Source organism: Equus caballus, chromosome 24 (genome assembly GCF_041296265.1).
Source record: "Equus caballus isolate H_3958 breed thoroughbred chromosome 24, TB-T2T, whole genome shotgun sequence".
NCBI lineage: Eukaryota > Metazoa > Chordata > Mammalia > Perissodactyla > Equidae > Equus > Equus caballus.
Genome location: NC_091707.1, coordinates 54,323,771 through 54,343,109, shown reverse-complemented (window position 1 = coordinate 54,343,109; position 19,339 = coordinate 54,323,771). Strand labels below are relative to the sequence as shown.

Below are 19,339 nucleotides of genomic sequence, written 5' to 3'. Positions count from 1 at the left end.
ACTTGCGTCTGGTCTCACCTGAAAGCTCGACTGGGGAAAGATCTGCTCCCAACCTCAGTCTCGTGACTGTGGCAGGATTCTGTTCCTCAGCGCCTCAGTGTTTCTGTTTTTCGCTGAGGAAGATTTGCTCTGAGCTAAGTCTGTGCCAGTCTTCCTCTATTTTGTATGTGGGTTGCTGCCATAACTTGGCTAACGACAAGTGGTGTAGGTCCACACCTGGGAACCAAACTTGGGCCGCTGAAGCAGAGCATGACGAACTTAACTACTAGGCCCCAGGGCCTCAGGTTTTCACTGGCAGTTGGCCGGAAGCTGCCTTCAGTTTCTTGCCACATCAGGCCCATAGTTTTTATCAGATTTGCAAACATCACTGTCTCCTTCCCCCATTCTCTGCTTCTTCCCCTCTCTGTTTCGAGTCATCCTGTGGTAGATTACTTTCCCTAAAGAACACCCTCTTCATCATTTCCATTAATTTACCAATGTCTACTAGATTTAATCCTTTCCCCTAGAAGAATACTAACTTATTGATGCCTCTCAAGTGCCAGGAGACCTAGGTGGTCAGCGTTGTCTTCATCTGACGTGAAGAAACTGACTGGGTGGGTGGGAGCTGCTCCAGAGCCCCTTCCCTGTGCGCTGCGCCCTCCTTGCGGGGCTCTCGTGCCCGTACCCCACCAGCTCCGCGCCTGTCCACCCGCTACTTCTCTACATGCACTTTTTGATGCTGCAAACCTCAGCTGCTTGGCTTCCCCAACAGGCTGCCCTTCTCCTGCACTGCCATTTCTGGGGCTCTCTGTCTGGGACACTTTCTGCCTTCTTGCCTGGACAGACCTACCCGTCTTTAGAGACCTGACTGACATGCCCCCTCCTCTGTGCGTCGTTGCCAGGTCTCCCTCTTCCCGAGAACGGCTGCAGCCTCTTCCCGCTAACTCCAACGCGTGTCGTTTATTCTGGGGTGTCCTGTCATATTTTGCCCATCTGGACTCCCTGTGATGACGTCGTCTTACTCACTGTTTCCCCTCGCAGTGCCTCACACAAGCAGACACTCGGTGACGGTGGTGGTCAATGGATGAAGCTTCACTAGAGTGCGCTGAAGATGCAGAAATGTGCTTAGCACATCTAGGATGAAATTGTACCACTTTGATTACTTTCTCCTGTATTATCTTCTGTGAAATAATAGCTACTTTACTTTGGTAACTTTTCTGAGATCAAAATCTTTTTTGAAGTTTCTTCACACCTGCTTCTTTTCCTACTTTTTGGCAGATATATTTCATCCTACAGTTCACAGAGTATCACGGTCAATATTACGTTTATTGCATTATGTTCTGTTTTTTATAAACATATCTTAAGCATAGTTAGGAAACTAAAAGATGAGATTATTTTGGCTGTCCTCACAATGGGTGCTTTATTTCCACTAAAAGTCAGTGGGCATTTTTCAATCTAATTTCTATCTTTCTGTCCAAAGGTAGGTTTTCCTTGTCAGCATTGTTTTCCCACTAAGTTACTGGGAGTAATTTGAAGTACTTGGCTTTATTTTTCCAAGTGGAAGGTTAATTTGCCAAAGGACCACACTGGGAGAAGTTAGCATAATAATAGGAGCTGGACCAGCAAAGTGCCCAGTATGTACCCGTCCCCACCAAGCTCTGGGATTGTCTGGCTACATTTCAGAAGCAGCCACTCAGAGCCAGGCTATCCACCTACTCACTGTGGGCCCCACCTACTGTGTCGGAGACAGGACTGCAGTGGGTGGGGGTGTGTTTGTGTGTGAGGGGCGAGGTGGAGTCCACAGAAATGAAAGCACACCTCTCCACTTTGACAGAGCAAGGCTGTGAATGGGCACCAGGAGGCTGGACTGACCCTGAACCTGAGATCATGGCTGGGAGCTGCTTTTCCTGATCTTGGCCAGACTGCTCTTCTTGTACTAATGCAGATGTGCTTCCACCTTGGAGATACTCCTCTCTTTTTCTTTTTTTAGATAAATAAAGGGCTAATTTAAAAAGAAATCTTGAGCCAGCCTGGTTGCCTAGTGGTTAAGTTCAGTGTGCTCTGCTTCATCAGTTCCTGGGCATGGACCTATATCACTCGTCCATCAGTGGCCATGCTGTGGTGGTGGCTCACACTCAAAAAGATGAAGATTGACAGCAGTTGTTAGCTCAGGGTGAAGCTTCCTCAGCAAAAAAAGAAAAAAGCAATGTTCACGTTGGTCAGTGATCACTACAAGATAGGCAGTCTCTCATGTTTTCTCCAAACTAAGTTTATGACTAATGGGGAAAACCTGAAGTGGGAGTTGTGAACCTGGACTCAGTCTGTATTTATCAGCTCCTGATGCTTGACAGGTTCAGTGGGAGAACCTCTGGTGGGGAAGGTGGGGGCTTCTCCCTCCCTGACCCCTCCAGCCACCTGACCCCTGCCGGAGGCCACTTCCCCGTGCTCTGCTCTACTCCCCTTAGTTGTTCTCATCCCAGCTGCGTCTGTCTCTAGTGCTCACCATCAACCACACGGGGGGGGGTGGGGGGGGGGGACCAGAGCTGTCTTGCTCGCTCATTTTCCATTTCCTGGCACAGCATCTCACTCAAGAGTGGGGACTCTGTAAGTGTTTATTGAATGAGTGAGTGAGTGAAGGAATGAGTACCACGAAGCAACTCGAGAGCAATTTAATGTGGTATAAAAACAAGTGCTAGGTGGTATTTTGCAGACTGCGTGTGTTAGAACTTCAGAGGTCACATGAAGGTTTAAAAGGAAAGAGATCTCACACTGTCTTAGGGTTTGGCCAAATGAATCAGTGGAAGGGAGGGCAAATTATTCTAATTCAGGAAGTAGTATCAAATAGTTGTGAAAATTGGGGGAAGCTGTTTTCCACATTAGGTTTTTTTCAGGGATAAATAAGATTACTTTCAGAATTTGCAATTTCTTTTTAGAAATTAAAGGATGAATAAAAAACAATGGTCATTTTGCTGAGCCTAGAGTCTTAATTGACAAAGCTAACAATCTAGAAAAACCTGTGTTGGAAATGTCACTTTATTATATGTGTCTGGAAGTGCAGATGGGAAGACAGATTTTTTTCTTTTTGCAGTAGATTCATTAAGTGTTTAGGAAGAGGTTCTCTTCTACACCACCTTCCCCAGCCTGAGTGGTTTGAGATAAATCTGAACTCCTCTGTCTTGAGTATCTTGTGAAAGAGACAAGTGTTGCCCTTTACTCACAGACCCAGGCCCGACTCCAGGCCAGCAGCAAGGCGTCTGCCAGCGTGCGTCTGGAGTCAGAGAAACCTCTCTGCAACGGGCATGGATAAAGCCAGTATGGCCGGGATGAAAAATAATCAGTGCTGACCCTTACTGGGTGCTTCCGTTTGCTGAGAATGCTCCACCACGCACGCAAACCGTGGCCCTTGCTCCAGGTCTTCCGCCTTCATCGCTGCTGCTGGCTTTGCACTGAGGCCGTCTGGACGCAGGGCTGGTGCTCTGATGACCGTGCTGGGCTGGGCTGGGCTGCTCTCCTGTGGCAGAGCTCCCTGTGTCCACTGAGTTCAGCACCCAGGTGTGCGTGCTGATGGCACAGTCTCTGCCTGCCACTGCCCGCCTTGGAGAGGTGGCCTGCTCAGGACTTGTTAGGTTGACAGGCCTGGTGGAGTGTGACTTCATGTGGTCATGCAGCAGTTAAGCCTCCACATGGAAATTATTTCTAGTCCTGTTTCTTTCTGTCTGGTAGAGTTTAATTTACAAGACCGAGAGAGTGTTTAGAGGAAGCCTGGCCTTGCCGTGGTCGCAGTCCGTCAGCCCGCCCTGTGGGCTGACTTACCCCTCTTGCCTCCGTGGTGGGCTCGCCCCACAGCACTCTCGAATTTCTCAATCTTGGCTTTACTGCTTATGTGATCGTCACAATACCACGTCTTTCTCACCGTCTACTTTCTCAGCTCCTAGGCTCCTGAGCATCGTGAAGAGTGTCAAGTGACGGCTAACTCTAAGATGTGTCAACGTTCCCAGCCTGGCCAGAGAGCTGCATCACGTGTCTTGCTGTCTTCTGTCTCACTCCCCTGGGAATTGTTTCAGAGTCTCTAGCTCGGAGCTGCTCCAGGCTCCCCCTTTCCTCCTTCACTGAGAAGACTCAGACCATGTGGCAGGAACTTCTTCTATTTCCTGTTATCTCCATCTCAGAGTTTCTTTGTGTTTTCACCTCCCTTTGTCCCTCTGAGATAGTACGCCCAGCCCCCAGTAGCTAAGGCAAGCCCTGGGGCCTGTGTCGGGAGCTCGGTGACATTGCTCTGCACACTTTCTCTTCATTTCTCTTCAGTCCCAGTCTGTCCTTCTGTCCTAGCTTCATCCCCTTGGTTTACAGAATGTCCCTATGCCCGTGAGATAATGCCCTGTCCATCTTCTGTCTTTAACCACAACGGTAATACTCGAGAGCCCGGCCCTACCCACTGCCCTGCCGTGACAGCCCTCTGTGTGTCTCGGGACAGCCAGGTCACTGACTCCAGTTCTGGTCGCAACTGCCCAGCCTCCTCACACTCTCTAACCTTTATACTTCCCTCTTCAGACCCTTTTTCTCCTGGCTTCTCTCACACTGCCGTTCCTCTCCCCTGAATGTAAGTGTTCCCAAGGTTCAGGACTCTGTTTTAGGAGTTAACCTGGTTTTCAAATCTAAAATCCTTTCGCACCTATGACAGTAGTCAAAAGTGACTAGGGGCCAGCCTGGTGGCCGTGGTGGTGCAGTTCGTGCACTCTGCTTCAGCGGCCCAGGGTTCACCAGTTGGGATCCCAGCTGCAGCAGACCTACACACTGTTTGTCAAGCCATACTGTGGCAGTGGCCCACTTATAAAATAGAGGAAGATTGGCAACAGATGTTAGCTCAGGGACAATCTTCCTCACCAAAAAAAAAAGTGTCATATCAAAAGCCGACTTAAATCACTGGATTCCCTGCTTTCTTTTCCAAGTGAACAGTAATTATCTATATCTGTTTTATAGGTAATGCACAAAAGATAGGCACTGATTAAACTATTCTTTCATTGAAAATTTGTTTCCAGAAATTGACTGCTCCAGCAAAATGATATTATTCTTAGAATGTGGCATGGTATTTCTGAAAAAAACAAGAGTGAAATCCATTTTATAACTATTGATCAGTAAAGTATTTAATTAAGAAAATGTAAGGCAAGGCATAAGTGAGGTCTGCATTTTCTGGTTTGTAGCTCTCGGCTGTCACTCAGCTTGTTCTCGTGAGATGGGAGCCGAGTGAAGCTGGACAGTCCCGCACAATTTGGCCCTGCCCGTTTCCTCCTCTTCACTTTATCCCCTGTCCAGTTTCAAGGTAGGCTCTTAACGTGACTTTAGAGAAGAGTTTTTCTTTATGACTTCTTTTTCTTCCTAAGAAATTTTAATGCTGGTGGGGAAGTAGCCAGTAAGTACTGATGACCTCTTAGTGCCTGCTCTTCTTTTGGTACAGCACTGCCTGAAAGAGTTCTGGTACCTCTTTTGGACTCAGTGAAATGAGAGAGGGAAATTTTTATCAATTGAAGAGGAATATAAAATAATTTTGCTTAATCAAAAAGAAAGCTCTCCGCTGCTCTTCTCCAAGGCACAGACGTTTTAAATCACGTTTGGGGAGTCAAGCGAGTGTCTTGGCTTACCGTAAGAACATTCTATTTTGACTCTAACACATGACCATCCTGTAATTCAGTTCATTGCCATTTCAAGGGGGGCATTTTTACCAGTAGGGTTAAAATGTTTGTTTTATTTATCAAATTTCAGGGTACTATGTTTGAAAGTTGCCTTTTCAGGAGACACAGAAAAGATAACCTAGACTTTTCTGAGCAATAGCTCTTTGTCGGTGACTTGATATTACAAAAAGAGAAGTTTTGTTACCTCTTTTTCTCTCTTCCCTCGGTTGTGACGTTTGTAATTTTGCTTTACCAGCAGTGACCCAGAGGAATGGTGTTGGGGATTTTTTCTTCCACTGGTACCTTTTGAGCACAATTCAAGCTTGGGAAATAGAGAAAAGGAAGGAATATGAGTAGTTCTGAGATAGAGAAGGGCCATGTCCACAGACTCTCCAGTCAGAGGTGACCTTGGAGCCACATGTCCTCACCCACCTCCCCGTGACCAGCAGCTGGATGTAGTGTGGCAGAGACCTTTACCCTAGATTTTGCTCTTGCGATTTACCAAAGTAAACTCATGGCAGCTGGTGGCGAGTAGCACGTGTGATTTACGAGTCCATCCGAGGTGCCTGAGAACCCGGGTTTCAGAGGCTCCCTCCTCCTGAATCGTTAGGACTGATGTATTACCTCAGGATTTGGCCCTACTCTGTCAGAATCCCAAGTCTGGTATGTGCGGTTCTCAGATTCCATGGCGCACTCCTAGAGTTTATTTCTCACTAGCTGCTCTAGGCTTCTTCAACTTCCTTTAAAGGCTTAAAGGCAGAACATTTAGGGGGCCAACCTTCATTTCCCTGACAACATGACAACTAGGAGAATTGAAAGTAGCAAAAAGATCATGCCCGCGTAAGAACTTGGAGATAATCCTGGTTTAATGATTGGTGAATCTGTGGGGTGTCCTAGAGGCTGTTCAGAATGATCATGAAAACGATAGGAATTCCAGATAATGGAGTATTGGAAGTTGTTGGGACATCACTGTGGCATAATTCTAGTGAAGAAAATACAGGAAAGTAACTTCTAAACATGGCCGCTGTGTTTTAAAATGTGGTGAAGGGCAGGAGTGTACACATCTGCATGTAGTTGCTGTGTGTATGTGTTTTCTGAGGCCGACCTCCTCAGGTCCAGAATGAAGGGGATGGGCAGCTGGCCTCTCAGCTGCCGTCGAGGCCTGAGACTTTATGACTGTAGGTGGTGACCTGTAACTGCATATGGAGTCCTGTCTGGTGGTTGGGAAAGCATAGGTTCATAGTCTTCTGCTCATATGGCCCGCCTCTAAGCTTTATAATGTCCTTTAAAATATCTCTATGCCGAATTTTAAATAAGTGTGATATTTACCAAGCACTTTTCTAGAATTTCACCAAGAAAAAATGTATTTACTGTATCAGAACTTATGCTTTATTTATAGAAGTAGGACAACTGATCATCCTTTGCCTTAAACTCCAGAAAACTGTTGCTTAGGTGGTTATCCCAGGCCTCTCATTTATTAAGTGCGTAACCTAGGACGTACTGTTAGCTTACCAGTCCCTCAGTTTCTGCATCAATAGAATGGGGCTAATAATACTGCCTATTTCATAGGAATCATGATGATTAACTTATATGACACACGTAAAGTTCTGAAAAGAGTTTCTTGCACAGAGTGCTTAGCAAATGATACTTGTTATTATCTACCTCTCTCCCCCCTTCTCTCTCAGTCTCTCTCTACCTGCCCCCCTACTCCCACCCCCAGAGATACAGAGAGCTTTCCCATGTACCAAGGCATAGTAATTCCTTTTCTGGGACAAGGGTTTATACATATACTCATGCTCTGAATGTCAGTCGTCCTGTCAAGGAAATGGGTTTCGTAATGGTGGTTATCATGCTCTCCTCTTAGAAATGACTGGTGCCTCTGATCATGCTAGCTTGATTAACTTAGCCAGAGTCCAAAGTCTTTATCCTGAATTGTTGAAATCTGCAATAGTAGAAATGAAAAATAAAACACTGTGAGCCGACAGTAAATAATTCCAGCCTACTTTTTATATGCAAATATATTTTTTCTAAAACAATAATGACCTTTTACCATTTTGTTTGTTTCTAGTTTCCTTGATAAGTTTGAGGAGTTGCAAGTTCATGCACCTTAGGAATAAGCATTGATTGATCCCTTGGTGGAACTGTCTTTTTGCAGACCAGAGAATAGGTTTGATCATGGTTTAGAGTCCTTAAATTAATCAGGAGATTGAGATATTTGGGGCAGGGAAGTATACAAAGGCAGAGAAATGAAGGATTTAAGAGCTTAAAAGAAGAGAGAGGTTGCTTGTCAGATCCCCTTTTCAGATGAGGAAAGGGAGACACAGGGGCTTGGGTGATCACGACACAGGAGGTGACAGGGCTAACCTTTCAAAGGTGCACTCTGCTGGGATGAGCTGGCGAATGGTAGAGGGAGATCATGACCATTTGGTCCAGAGGGCTGTTGGGCATGGTCCATGTTCCCCCTCATTGGATTCTTAAAATAGAGTAGACATTTCCCAAATAAATGTGTTTAAAGATAGATTTGGGGGGTAAAAAAGAGAGAGAGAAGATTCTCTGACCCCCAGATGGTGGGAAAATATTCTCTTCATAAGAGACAGAAGATAGAAGAACAGGGGATGGAAAGCTGTTTCTCTGGAAGCCCGTGGGATGTGCGTCTGCGCAGCAGGGTGCCCATGCTGGCCAGAGCTCTCGGGGAGGAACGTGGACACCAGATTACCCTGGGTTGTCATCTGATCACAACAGATTACCTGGTACCCTTGTCCTACCTCTATCGCCTTCCTGAGTTGTGGTGGTTTGGGAAGTTGTCACCTCCCATATTCTTACCTGTCAATGGTTCAGGCCATGTGGATCCAGAGAGAGGAAATCTGTGTCCTTTCAGTTGCCATTCTCCCCCACTGTCCCGCGAAAGAGGCAGGAGACATGTCTCCTTCTCACTTGAAGGAAGAGGATCTCTTTGACTAAGGGCCCGTGCAAGGCATCGGGATTCCCTGGTGGTTAAAAAAGACGCGGTCCCTGCCTCACTGAGCTTCCCTACTGGGGCAAAGAGACATTAATCAAGTGCACGTGCACACACTACCCACACACACACAGTGGCAAACTGAGGTCAGCCTGGGAAAGGAGGGCCAGGCTGGGAGGACACAGCTGAGAAATCTGGGTGGTTGGAGAAGGGGGACACTCTGGCATCATCTTTTTTTTAAGTTGTTTATCTGACTGCCGTTAGGCAGAACCCCCGTGAGGATGTTAACCTGTCTTTACATCCACCTGCCACATGGCACCTAGCAGAGTGCCTTCCACTTCAGAGACAGTCAGTAAATAAAATATCTCCTCCTAACCTATTTTCAGCTCTCTTCTGAGTCAATAAATATTTGTTGAGTGAATAAATGATTGACAGTCAAAAATGTTGATTGATTATGACTAAGTTTGGCTGCAAGTTGATTGTCCATCTTCATGGTATACAAATGGTAACCAATAAAATTTTTAAACAGGCATAGCTTTTGCAGTGTTTTAACAAATTTTGATTTAACTTGAGCTGGATGTAGGTTATAATTTCAGTGTTTTCCAATGAAGAAAACCAATTCTTCCATCTTAAAGTAATTTTATAAATTTATTGAACAATGTTGATATTTCTCCACTAACCTCATTTTCTTTATTTAAAACTTTTTATTATAAGGTAATACACGTTTGTTATAGAAAAATTAAATATACATAAGTGAAAAGCAAGCAATTTAAATTTAATGTGTATTGATGTATTTATTTGATCGTATTGAGTGAATTCAAAGAACTTAATGATGAAAAATTCCCAGAAGAGTTGGATGTAGTCTATGTTTAAAAATAAAAGTCTTAAAAATTGATTTTTTCCCTCAAGAGCCAAATGGACGAACCAGGCTTTGGTTCTGATTTATGGCCATCGAAACTAAATTCCAGAGTCAATAGATATTTTGCCATTTCTCATTCTGTTAAACTGTGTTATAGCCACTTAGAAAATGAAATACGAGCAGAAGGGTTGATTGACCTACTAGACGTGCTGCCCTCCGAGCTGCTTCCAATTAGCCGGAGAGGGGGACCCTCAGTGTTTTTAGTGTAAATCCTGCCCCCGCCTGCTTTCTGTCTTTCCTCTGTTCCTCGACCTGCCGTCTGTTGCCGTCCCCTCAGTGCTCCACCGTCTTCTCTTTGTTCCCCTTCCCCCCTTCTCCTTCATCCAGCTTCCTTCAGGGCACCCCCGTCTTCCCTCCCGCCGGCCCCTCCGGGTCTGTCTGGGACTGGCACAGTCCAGGCCTTCAGGACGAGCTGTTGGAGCTGCCTGTTGCCTCGCTCCCTCCTCCCCAGTTTGTAAAGAACCTGATGTTTGCTGGGACACTGGGCTTAGGCAGGCCGCTACAGGGCTGCCCGGCATTGAAAGCACCGAAGATCGCATGGCTATGTGAGATGGGGTCACATTTCCAAAGCTTATGATCACACACCCAAAAAAGTCAGATCTGAGGTTCTATAACTGATTTCATCCTTGTGGAAATAAGAGAAACGGAACCATCTCTAGAGTGAGTTGCGTCTCTCCACAGCTAGTTTAGCCCACTGTCCCTGTGAACAAGTGCTTAAGAAGTAAAGCCAATACAATCGCAGACGCATTTTAGTTGGAAGATTTTAATTGCATGCTATTATGGTTTTTATCAGAACAAACTGGGTACAACTTCTAAATTATATTTTGTCATTCCTGATCCTATAGAGCTGTTAATAAGTCACTGAACTACAATATATTTTTCAAGTTAACAATTGATTATATATTATAGTGGGCTATAAATTCTTTAAAATACAGTATTTAGGAGTCATTTTTATGAACTGAGCCACTTTCCTTTTAGTGTATTCAAATGCCTCATTGAAGGTGATTATTAAATGTATTCAGCTTGGCTTCCTTATAAAATTGGTCCAGGTAAAGATGAGTACTCTTTAGAAAAGTAAAGATCTGATTTTGAGAAGTGTTGGTTTGTGTCTTAGAGGCTGTTTGTGTGTTCTAATCTTTTTTTTTTCCTAAGAGGGTTTCAATCTTTCTTTAGGTTTAATGTGTTTCTTTTGAGAATTGTTTTAGGAAATACCTCTCCATATATTTATAGAAGTGCTTATCTTTATTTTATTTTAAAAATGCTTATTGTTAAATGTTAAAAAACGAAACAAAAAACTCTAACTCAAATGTGTTTGTTCCTGTGCAGAGCTGTTAATGTTTCAGAGCTGTTTCACATACTAGATGTTTCTGAATTAGGAATTCACATAATAATGAATTCTGCTTATTTCAGTTCTCCACAAAGGTTTGTTGTATGAGCTTAAAATAGGGCTGCAGCTGATTCGTGTAACACATATTAACTGTTTATTTAGTTTAAGTACATGTCTGTATCTCTCATTTCTGATCAACCTGAAAAATTTGCATGCCGTGCAGCAGCCATCTTCTTTTATACTTTATTAAATATCTGTCAATTATAAATATCAAGGTTTTACATTAATGTCAAGATAGTACATCAAAAATTCATGGAATATGTGACTTTTTCCAAGGGTATTTAATACTTAATGCATTTGTGTCATTTTTCTTTCCAGAGATATTGACAGGTTTTATTAAGTGTTTGTTAGGGAGATTTCATTTTTATCAAGGGACTATAAAGAGAAGCTGCATGCTAAATCAATTTTTTAAAGCCAGAATATTGTTCATCTTTTCATCTTCAAACTCTTGTAATCCATAGGTTTTATTTAAATTTCTTCTTGGTTTATTTTTGTTTTATGTGAGTGATAGTTCAAGACAGAACTTCAATAAGGATCAAATATGCTGACTGTAGTGGTTTTTAATTTCCTTAAGCATAGCTACCAGACCCGTGCAATATGGTAAATTCTTCAAAATGTCATACTTACATATTTAGCTAATATTACTTCTTTTTATTGAAGCCAAACGATTTTAGATATTAATCTTTCCCAAACCTAGTGATTATTTTGTACTCGGTATAATATTACTGTGCCTCATCTGGAATGGCTCCTTTTGGTAGAACAGGGAGTGGAAGGGCGCTTCCCTGGCTGGCCTGGCTCGGCATAAGAAGACGACAACCCTCTTTTAAAAGTAAGCTCTTCCGGGCTTCCAGTCTGACTGTGACCTATAGCAACTGTTCATGTCTCCAACTTCAAATATTTATATTGCTCAAGAAAGGAAAAATAGCAATCACTTAAAAAACCTGCAGAAAATCTGTGGCTGGTTTCTAAACCTGTGTTTATGGAGGGGAGCCGTGCTTGGGCAGCCCCATGGTGCTCCTATTGGGCCCCTGTGCCCAGAGGCCCTGTCACTGTCGTCTTTCTGACACTGTCAGACAGACCCTTGCCTGTCCCTTGTGTAGCCACTACTTGGAAACAGCTGTCACAAATAAAACTAATTGTCCACAGCAAATAAGGTTCCTGCTTTGATTTACATTTTTGGTTTTAAAGTACAGGTTAGGATGTCCTCTACTGGAGAAGGCATGTCATGATAAACTAAACCCTTCGAGGGTTTTCTCTATAAAGCGAGGAAAGTTCACTTATCCTCCTTACAACGTATGAGCTTACTGACTTTCATCTAAGAACATTTTAGGAACTTTCAAGTAACTTCAGGTTAAAATTATAATTTTTGGAAAGTGTTTTTAAATCTAACTTGGTCTTTGGCAGAGAAAAGGCTTGGTGTTTAAAAAAAAAAAAATTCTCTCCAGAGCTTCAATAGTGTTTGGAATAGACATTTTTAAAATTCTTGTTCACTTTTTCAGGATATGTAAAAATATTTGTTTTTAAAATCATTTGTTCTTTGTGTGCAAATTATTTTTGATATTTGAATATTTCAAGATCCTTGTAAAACTATTGTATAATAATTTTAAGGTGTAGGATAGATTGTGTTAGGAAACCAGATTTCGCTTAAGTAAAGCTGAAACAGTAGCCACTCTAGATAGAGCCGGTTTGGGTTGACAGTAATTTGCTGTGAAGGCCTTGCCTGCCCTGTGAGATAATGTGAGACCCCGGTGACGGGAGCCCTTTCTACCATGAAGCCAGTAGGTGGCGACAGTGTCACAGTAGTGAGAACCCCGTTGAAACGGAAATTATTTGCCTTCCTCCAGGTGTCAGATTTTTCTTCACTGTACCTGTTAAGTGCATGTGTCTGTGGCAGGATAGCTTTTATACCAGAACTACGTACAGTAGGCACACCCTATTTTTTTAAGCAGATAAGAACAACTATTTCTAACAGGTTCTGCAAATATTGCGTAACTCTCTACAGCCAAAATCATCTTCAAAATTAATCTGAAGAAAGCATTTGCACATGTTTTTTCCTGAGTTTTCTTTATGGCTTCATCAGGACAGTGAGCATGAACTTATATTTTCCGTAAGCAATGTCTATAAATAGTAGGAGGGGAAACGTTTTGGAGAGTTAATTTTCCTTTTTGGTCTTTGAGGAGGTTGCCGTTGTTTGAGTAGTTGTTAGAGAGTCTATTTAAAGATATTTGAGTGTTGGAAGATTCTTCCTCAAGGCATTTTGACGTTTAGCATTCCAATTTTGAAAATTGTCATCTTTTCTTCTATTCAGTAAGTCAAACTTTTTTCGGGGGGAGGGTCAAATTTTTAATATTTGTGGGATTTAGCATTTACCATTGGCATTTACCAGCTTTCAGAATACCATACTGCATTCCACAGTTTTTAAATGAATTAAAATATTTTAGAATAACAAAAACAACCATGCTTTCCCACCTCCTAGAGTTTGAAAAGAGGTGGGATAGGCAGCATTCCCAGTGGATCAGATAATGTGAAGTTTCATTTTATCTGAAGTGGAAGGAAATTTTAGCAATAGAATTTCTTTTCTTTAAAGTTCTGACATTTTTCTGTGGTCCTTCTTCTCATCAAATTAGTTTTGGGTGGAGGGACAGTTCTTATCTGCTGAATTTGTGCTTTTATGAGAAAAAAACCTGAGCACCGTCGTAGTTGAGTTTGGTAATTAACTGGCAGGCGTCTCTGGGCCTCTTAGAACATAGTCTTGCGTTTCATTCATTATGAAGAAGAGGCAGTAAGAAGCTTCTTCTCACATCTCTATGGTTGACCACGATACTGATTATTTTTTTACCCCAGAGCTAGGATTTCCTGATCTTCCCGCAGCCACTAGAAAATGCAACATGTTATTTTATATATTGACTTAAAATATGTCTTCTTTAATTTCATTTTTATTATCACAACATTAAAAAATTATGTGAACATGTTTTTCTGTGTTGACTTCTCTTCCAAAGGGTTAAAATTGGTCTAAGGATTCGAGGGGAGAAGCGGGCACCTGGGAGCTCACACCCCATTGGCAGCCTTTTGTAGGATATAATTTGCCTAAAATTGCGCACGGAGCACAAGCTTTTGTTTTCTAATTGATTTACGGTTTGAACCACTTTTACCTCATCCCCTACTGTCCTGCCTACGGTGCCAGCGAGTACATTACAGTGAGCGATGATAAATTACTGTGCACTTGTGATGCTAATGCGTCAACAGTAAAAACTGCATACTGCACGGAGCTCCGTGCATTAACAGTGGTGCAGAGACGAGACCGCGGCATTTCATTTCTCACTCAGAAATCACCATTTGTTCATTTGATCACTTGCTGCAATCTGTCTATCAGACTGTAATTGAAACTGAAGATTAAAATTATACCGTTACAGCTTTTAATTTCTTAATTGAGACAAAGTTTTTAAGTGCCTGAAAGGTCTAAGGTGGGGGGGTGTGAATAGAGAATATGAAATGTATAAAATTTTCTCATAAGTGAAGTTTTGGGTATTTTTACCAAATGTTCTTTTGTCCAGAAAAAACAATAGTCAAATTTAAAGATACCGATTTCTGTTTTATCTTTATCTTACTTGTTCATAAAATTTATTTTGTAATTTCACAGAACTGTATTTTTCTTGATTTTCTGTGCTTGAGCTTCCTCTACCGTGTGTGTGATTCATTCGCACATAACAAGTTGATTCCCATCCAAATGATTTGTCACAGATAAATGAGAGAACTTTCAATGTATTAGAGTGCCTTTAATTGTACCTTTTATTGACATAAGAGATTTGAAATCTATTCACAAGCGTTGTGCAACACATTATGGCAGAAGGCACAAAGGAAGGCCAGGACAGACACTGACTTTGGGGGCTCTGGACTTCTGTTTAGATCAAATACCTTTTGTAAAGTCAGTCCACCTTAAATTTTATTTTTGTGTGGTGTCTGTGGGTTCTGGTATCGCAATATGAAGAAGCAGATTTATGGCGGCTGCTGGGCACAACAAATTAAGTTGACAGTGATGTATGAGAGCGTAATAGCACGATGATCCCTCAGTAGCGTGGCTGGATGCCTCCCGCTTCATTCGGCTCTCGTTAGGATCTGTTAGGCAGCTGAATAATGAAATTCTGTTGAGTGATTTCTGTTTTCCCTTTTTCTCTTTTCACCTCTGCTTTCTAAAACTTCTAATTCCCAGACCCATCCTCATGCCAACAAACTGCCCTTGAAGGATTCTTTCACTTACGAGGACTACAGGTTGGTGTGTGTGTGTGTGTTGCAGTGTGTGGGGGGAATGTGTGTCATGGGTGTGTCTGTGTGTGCATGTTGTGTGGAGTGTGTGTTGGGGGGTGGTTTCTAAGTGAATTTGGGATCTTGGAAGTGACGAAAGCTTCCGTAAGAAGTGACCTGCATTACCATTTAAAGCCCCAAACAGAGCTGATCTTTCAGAAGGTGTCATGAACAGAAGGGATAGGCGTCAGCACTTTAATAGCCACGGAGACACTGCCGTTAACCTGTGGTGGTAGGGACTATGGAGAGGAGCCAGGTGATGCTCGAGATTAAGGTTAGCGTGGGGTGGTGGTGAGGATTTTTTTTCTTTTTAAATAGACTATTTTAGTGTAAAGTGGGGACCTTTTTTTGAACAAAAAGATTTAATTCACTGCACAATGTAATAAAAAACAGTGATCCGCATTTGTAGAGTTCTTAGAGGATTTCTGATCAGAAAGGAGTTATACTGTTTGCTTGTTCGCTGAGGCTTAACATAGGTGCAGAGTCAGCATGTGGGTAAAAGAGGGTGGGGCCGGCTTGGGGCTGGGGGTCTGGGCAGCACTGACACCCCGGAGCTCTCTGTTCCCGGCCCTCCTTCCAGAACCTCCCTCTTCCTGGGAACATCCTCCCTTAATCACTCACTCCTGATTGCCCCTGGCTCCCTTTCCTTCCATTTTCCCCTTCCTCCCCCTAATCCTAGATTTAATTTTAAATGATGATGAAGACGAAATCATTTAAATGATGATGAAGACCAAACAGCTATCCCATTTGGAACTTAGGAAAAGGATTTGAAAATTCTTAAGCGGTCAGACAAACCTCAGTTCCTGGTTGAGTTATTACTGTGATGGGCTTTTCAGTGTCTGCCTGTAGTTCACTTGTCTGATTGTTACAGGTGGGCAGTCTCTTCTGTTATGACTCGACAAAACCAGATTCCCACGGAGGACGGTTCTCGCGTGACCCTGGCGCTGATTCCTTTGTGGGACATGTGCAATCACACCACCGGCCTGGTAACGACTCCTCTGTGTTTGTGTTGAGTTGGGGAAGCCTGTGGGGTCAGGCTTGAAAGTGGACATTCCGCTTACTGACCACGTTCTCCCCTTACCGCCTCCCTCCAAAGGGAACAAACAAAACCGAACTGAGCTGCCCCCACAAATAGAAGTGGGTATTTTTCTCTCACTGTGTTTACTTAATCCTGAAGAAACGAGAACTTGAATCTTCTATCGCTTTCAGAAACCACAGTGAGCTGCAGTTTCTTTGCTAAGCCCCAATTCCAGCCTAAACGTTCATTTTCTTCTCTTATTGAACCACAAACTAAATCAGAGTTTCTCTCTTCTTATTCTTTTTAAAATACTGATTTATTGAAAAAACCTTTCTTCTCATTTTTTCTTTTATGTCCCTGTTTTCTTTCTTTGCTGTGTTTCCAGTCGTGTTCGTTTCTCTGATTCTTTCCTGTCCCTCCCCCTACCCCCATATGCTGACACATCCTTGGCCCTGTTTATTAACCTGCTTTTGTTCAGGAGCCGTCACTGCTTTCCCTGGTGTTGGCGGGAGGAGGGGGCACTTGGTGGTTGGCTCTTGGCCTTGAAAGCAGGATCGCTTGGCATCGTCAGACATGGAAACGCTGGGTAGGAGACATTAAAAAAAATAGGGGGGTTTTATGATGATTGTTAATTAGGACATGTAAGAGGAGGACGCCCGCTCTCTGCTCCTCAGCATTCTTTGGATTCCAGGCAACAGCGGAGGTTGACGGTGCTCTGTGCTGAGACGGTTGTCTGAGAAAGGTTTCCTGATATTAGTCAATAGAAATATGACCAACTTCAGAACATTCTGGATTTTTAAACATTATGCTAGTGTGCTGGTTTGGTTGGTTTTTGTTCATCTTTTCACAATGTCAGCTTTCTTTCTTATTTTTAGCAGTATTATAAATAGACTGGGAAAATGCTGTAAATGAGTATTTCATATCTAATTCCACAAAATGGCCAGAACACATGTAATGTGTGACAAACACTTCAGATAGAATATCCTGGTGCTAATTTGGGAGGGTCTAGCAGCAAGTACACTCTTACATTGTGGAGAAAGAATAGTTCCACTTTTACAATGATATTTTTGCCTTAGTTTAGATATGCTTAATTTAATTTACCACTTTAAGAAAGAGTAACGTATTTGATCATTTATTTTCGTTAATGAATAAAATTTTATAGTCTGTTCTTTATTTTTTTCCTTCAAAGCTATTTTAAACTGATCATAAGATTGAAGTTTTAAAAATTTTCAAATAGCTTTTACTATTTGACTGTAGTGTTTTTCTTTTTCTTTTTTGGATTAGCTCATTGTTTCCCAAACTTGATTGATCAGTAGGGTTTATGTTTTTATTTCTAAAATGTAAAAAGTACCTTACTTTATCATAAACAAACAAAACCAGTTAAACGACCCAGAAGCCTCTGCAGTAAAGTGCGGAGGTCCGTGTCCTGTGCCGCCTACCCCCACCTTGGCCTTCCGGCCCCCATGATCTGGCCACTCGATGCCTCCCAGCTAACTGGTGACTGGCTTTGAGCAAATCTCTCCCATCCTTTTGCTCTGCACCCTCACCCACTTGCATATATACTGGTTTTTGTCTTTCTTTCATGTAAATGGGATTAAACTATTCACTTTTTTCACCCTGAAAGTAAAAAAAAGTTAATCTCAAAATAAAAATAATGAATTATTGACAACTACTAATGCTGTAGCTTCTCTAATACTATTCATGAAGTCTTTAGCCTATCACAGTCCTGGCAAAAACATTGCTGACCTTTAGAAGGGCTGTGTCAGACATTAGTACTTTTTCTTATAGTTGTTATTTTCCCTGCATAGTGAACTCTACACCTTTGGTGCACTGTTTCCCACTGTCATTATAAGACTTCATGGGAAATTTTGTCTGGTAGAGCTAAGAATCTATTTTAACTCTATGAAGTTGTATATTATATGTATTAATAGTTAATCTCTTTTTAAAAATAAGGTACTTGAAATTAGGGCTCAGCTTTCAGACAGTAGATTTTCTGTTTTGTGTGTGTCTGTCCTGACAATCGCTGTCTGTCTATTCTGACTATCGCTGAGGGAGTAGACAGAAATTTAAAACCCAGCAACGCCGTGTGCTTCTAACAGTGTCCCCAAAACCTGGTTGTGGGAGTATAAATGGAAGAATGAAGTCTGTGACAGTAGTTCCAAACCAGTAGCGGCAAGGAGAAGCAGAAGAAAGTAAGTGAAAGCCTGGCCAGAGGTGCTGGCGAATGTGAGCTGATTTCCCAGCCACTCAGAGAAACAAATTTAGACGAGTTTATAAGGCATAGTATTGAGCTGTAAGAAATAACATATCTTTAGATTCTGCATGATTTGTTCAAAATTAACGTAAGTAGCAGGTTTCCTATCTTGAGGTGGTTCCGTTCATACAGGGAAGGTCACCTCCAAGTGGTTCATAGGCCGCTGTAATGGTTCCAGTGGTAAAGCGGGTTGGAATAATCAGCCCTTGTATTTGAATGTGTACCTGTCTCAATCAAGCGAAAGGGCATTGGAAAGTTCCAGCAGAACTGAGGGAGGCGCGTGCTCAAGGTCTTCTGTTTGAGTATTGAAAACTCTGAAACATGCAGGTTTAGATGCGGATCCAGTCTCATGGTGAAAGTGCAGGTTTTTACAGTAGCAGACGGGGACCCCTGCTCAGCCTGTCCCCACTACACCGCAGCACACACAGGTCTGTTCCCGCTGTCCTCAGACACCAGCACATGCCCCAGGGCCTTTGCTCTTGCCGTGCCTCTGCCTGAAGCACTAGTTCCTCCAAGGTCCGAGGGACTGCTCACAGCCCTCCTCGGGCCAGGCCGGCCTGAGCACCCGGTGTAAAGTCGCCACGCCTCCCCACCCATCAGCCTCCTTCCTGTGGTGTCGTATGTCCCTCTGTCGTCCAGATCCTGTGTTTCTCCCTCTTTATGTTCGTATGTTGGTGGCCCTCCTCCCCCTGCTCCCCGTCTCTCCTAACTTCCTGTCTGGTCCCTGTGTAAGCGCACCGTGGGGTGCCCGACTTTCCGGGCTGGGAGCTCACGGGAAATTCCTGTTCCACATTTTATTATCAAGGTCATGTTTTGGGGTGAGAAAGGTGAGCTCATTGTTGGGTGGGAACTTCA

The 19,339-nt window shown here is 43.0% G+C and overlaps 1 protein-coding gene across 4 annotated transcripts in view; it reads left to right on the top strand.

Moving 5' to 3' along the window:
• The window catches only part of SETD3 (SET domain containing 3, actin N3(tau)-histidine methyltransferase), a 74,657-nt gene that overhangs the window by 45,615 nt on the left and 9,703 nt on the right, over nt 1–19,339 (top strand). For 2 of the 4 annotated variants that reach the window (XM_005605438.3, XM_014735773.3), the window contains exons 7-8: nt 15,121–15,179; nt 16,084–16,198. The exons of the other annotated variants lie outside the window; for them this stretch is intronic. In XM_005605438.3, the coding sequence (XP_005605495.1) occupies nt 15,121–15,179; nt 16,084–16,198 (174 nt within the window). The remainder of the gene's footprint in view (nt 1–15,120; nt 15,180–16,083; nt 16,199–19,339) is intronic. 4 annotated transcript variants of the gene reach the window in all.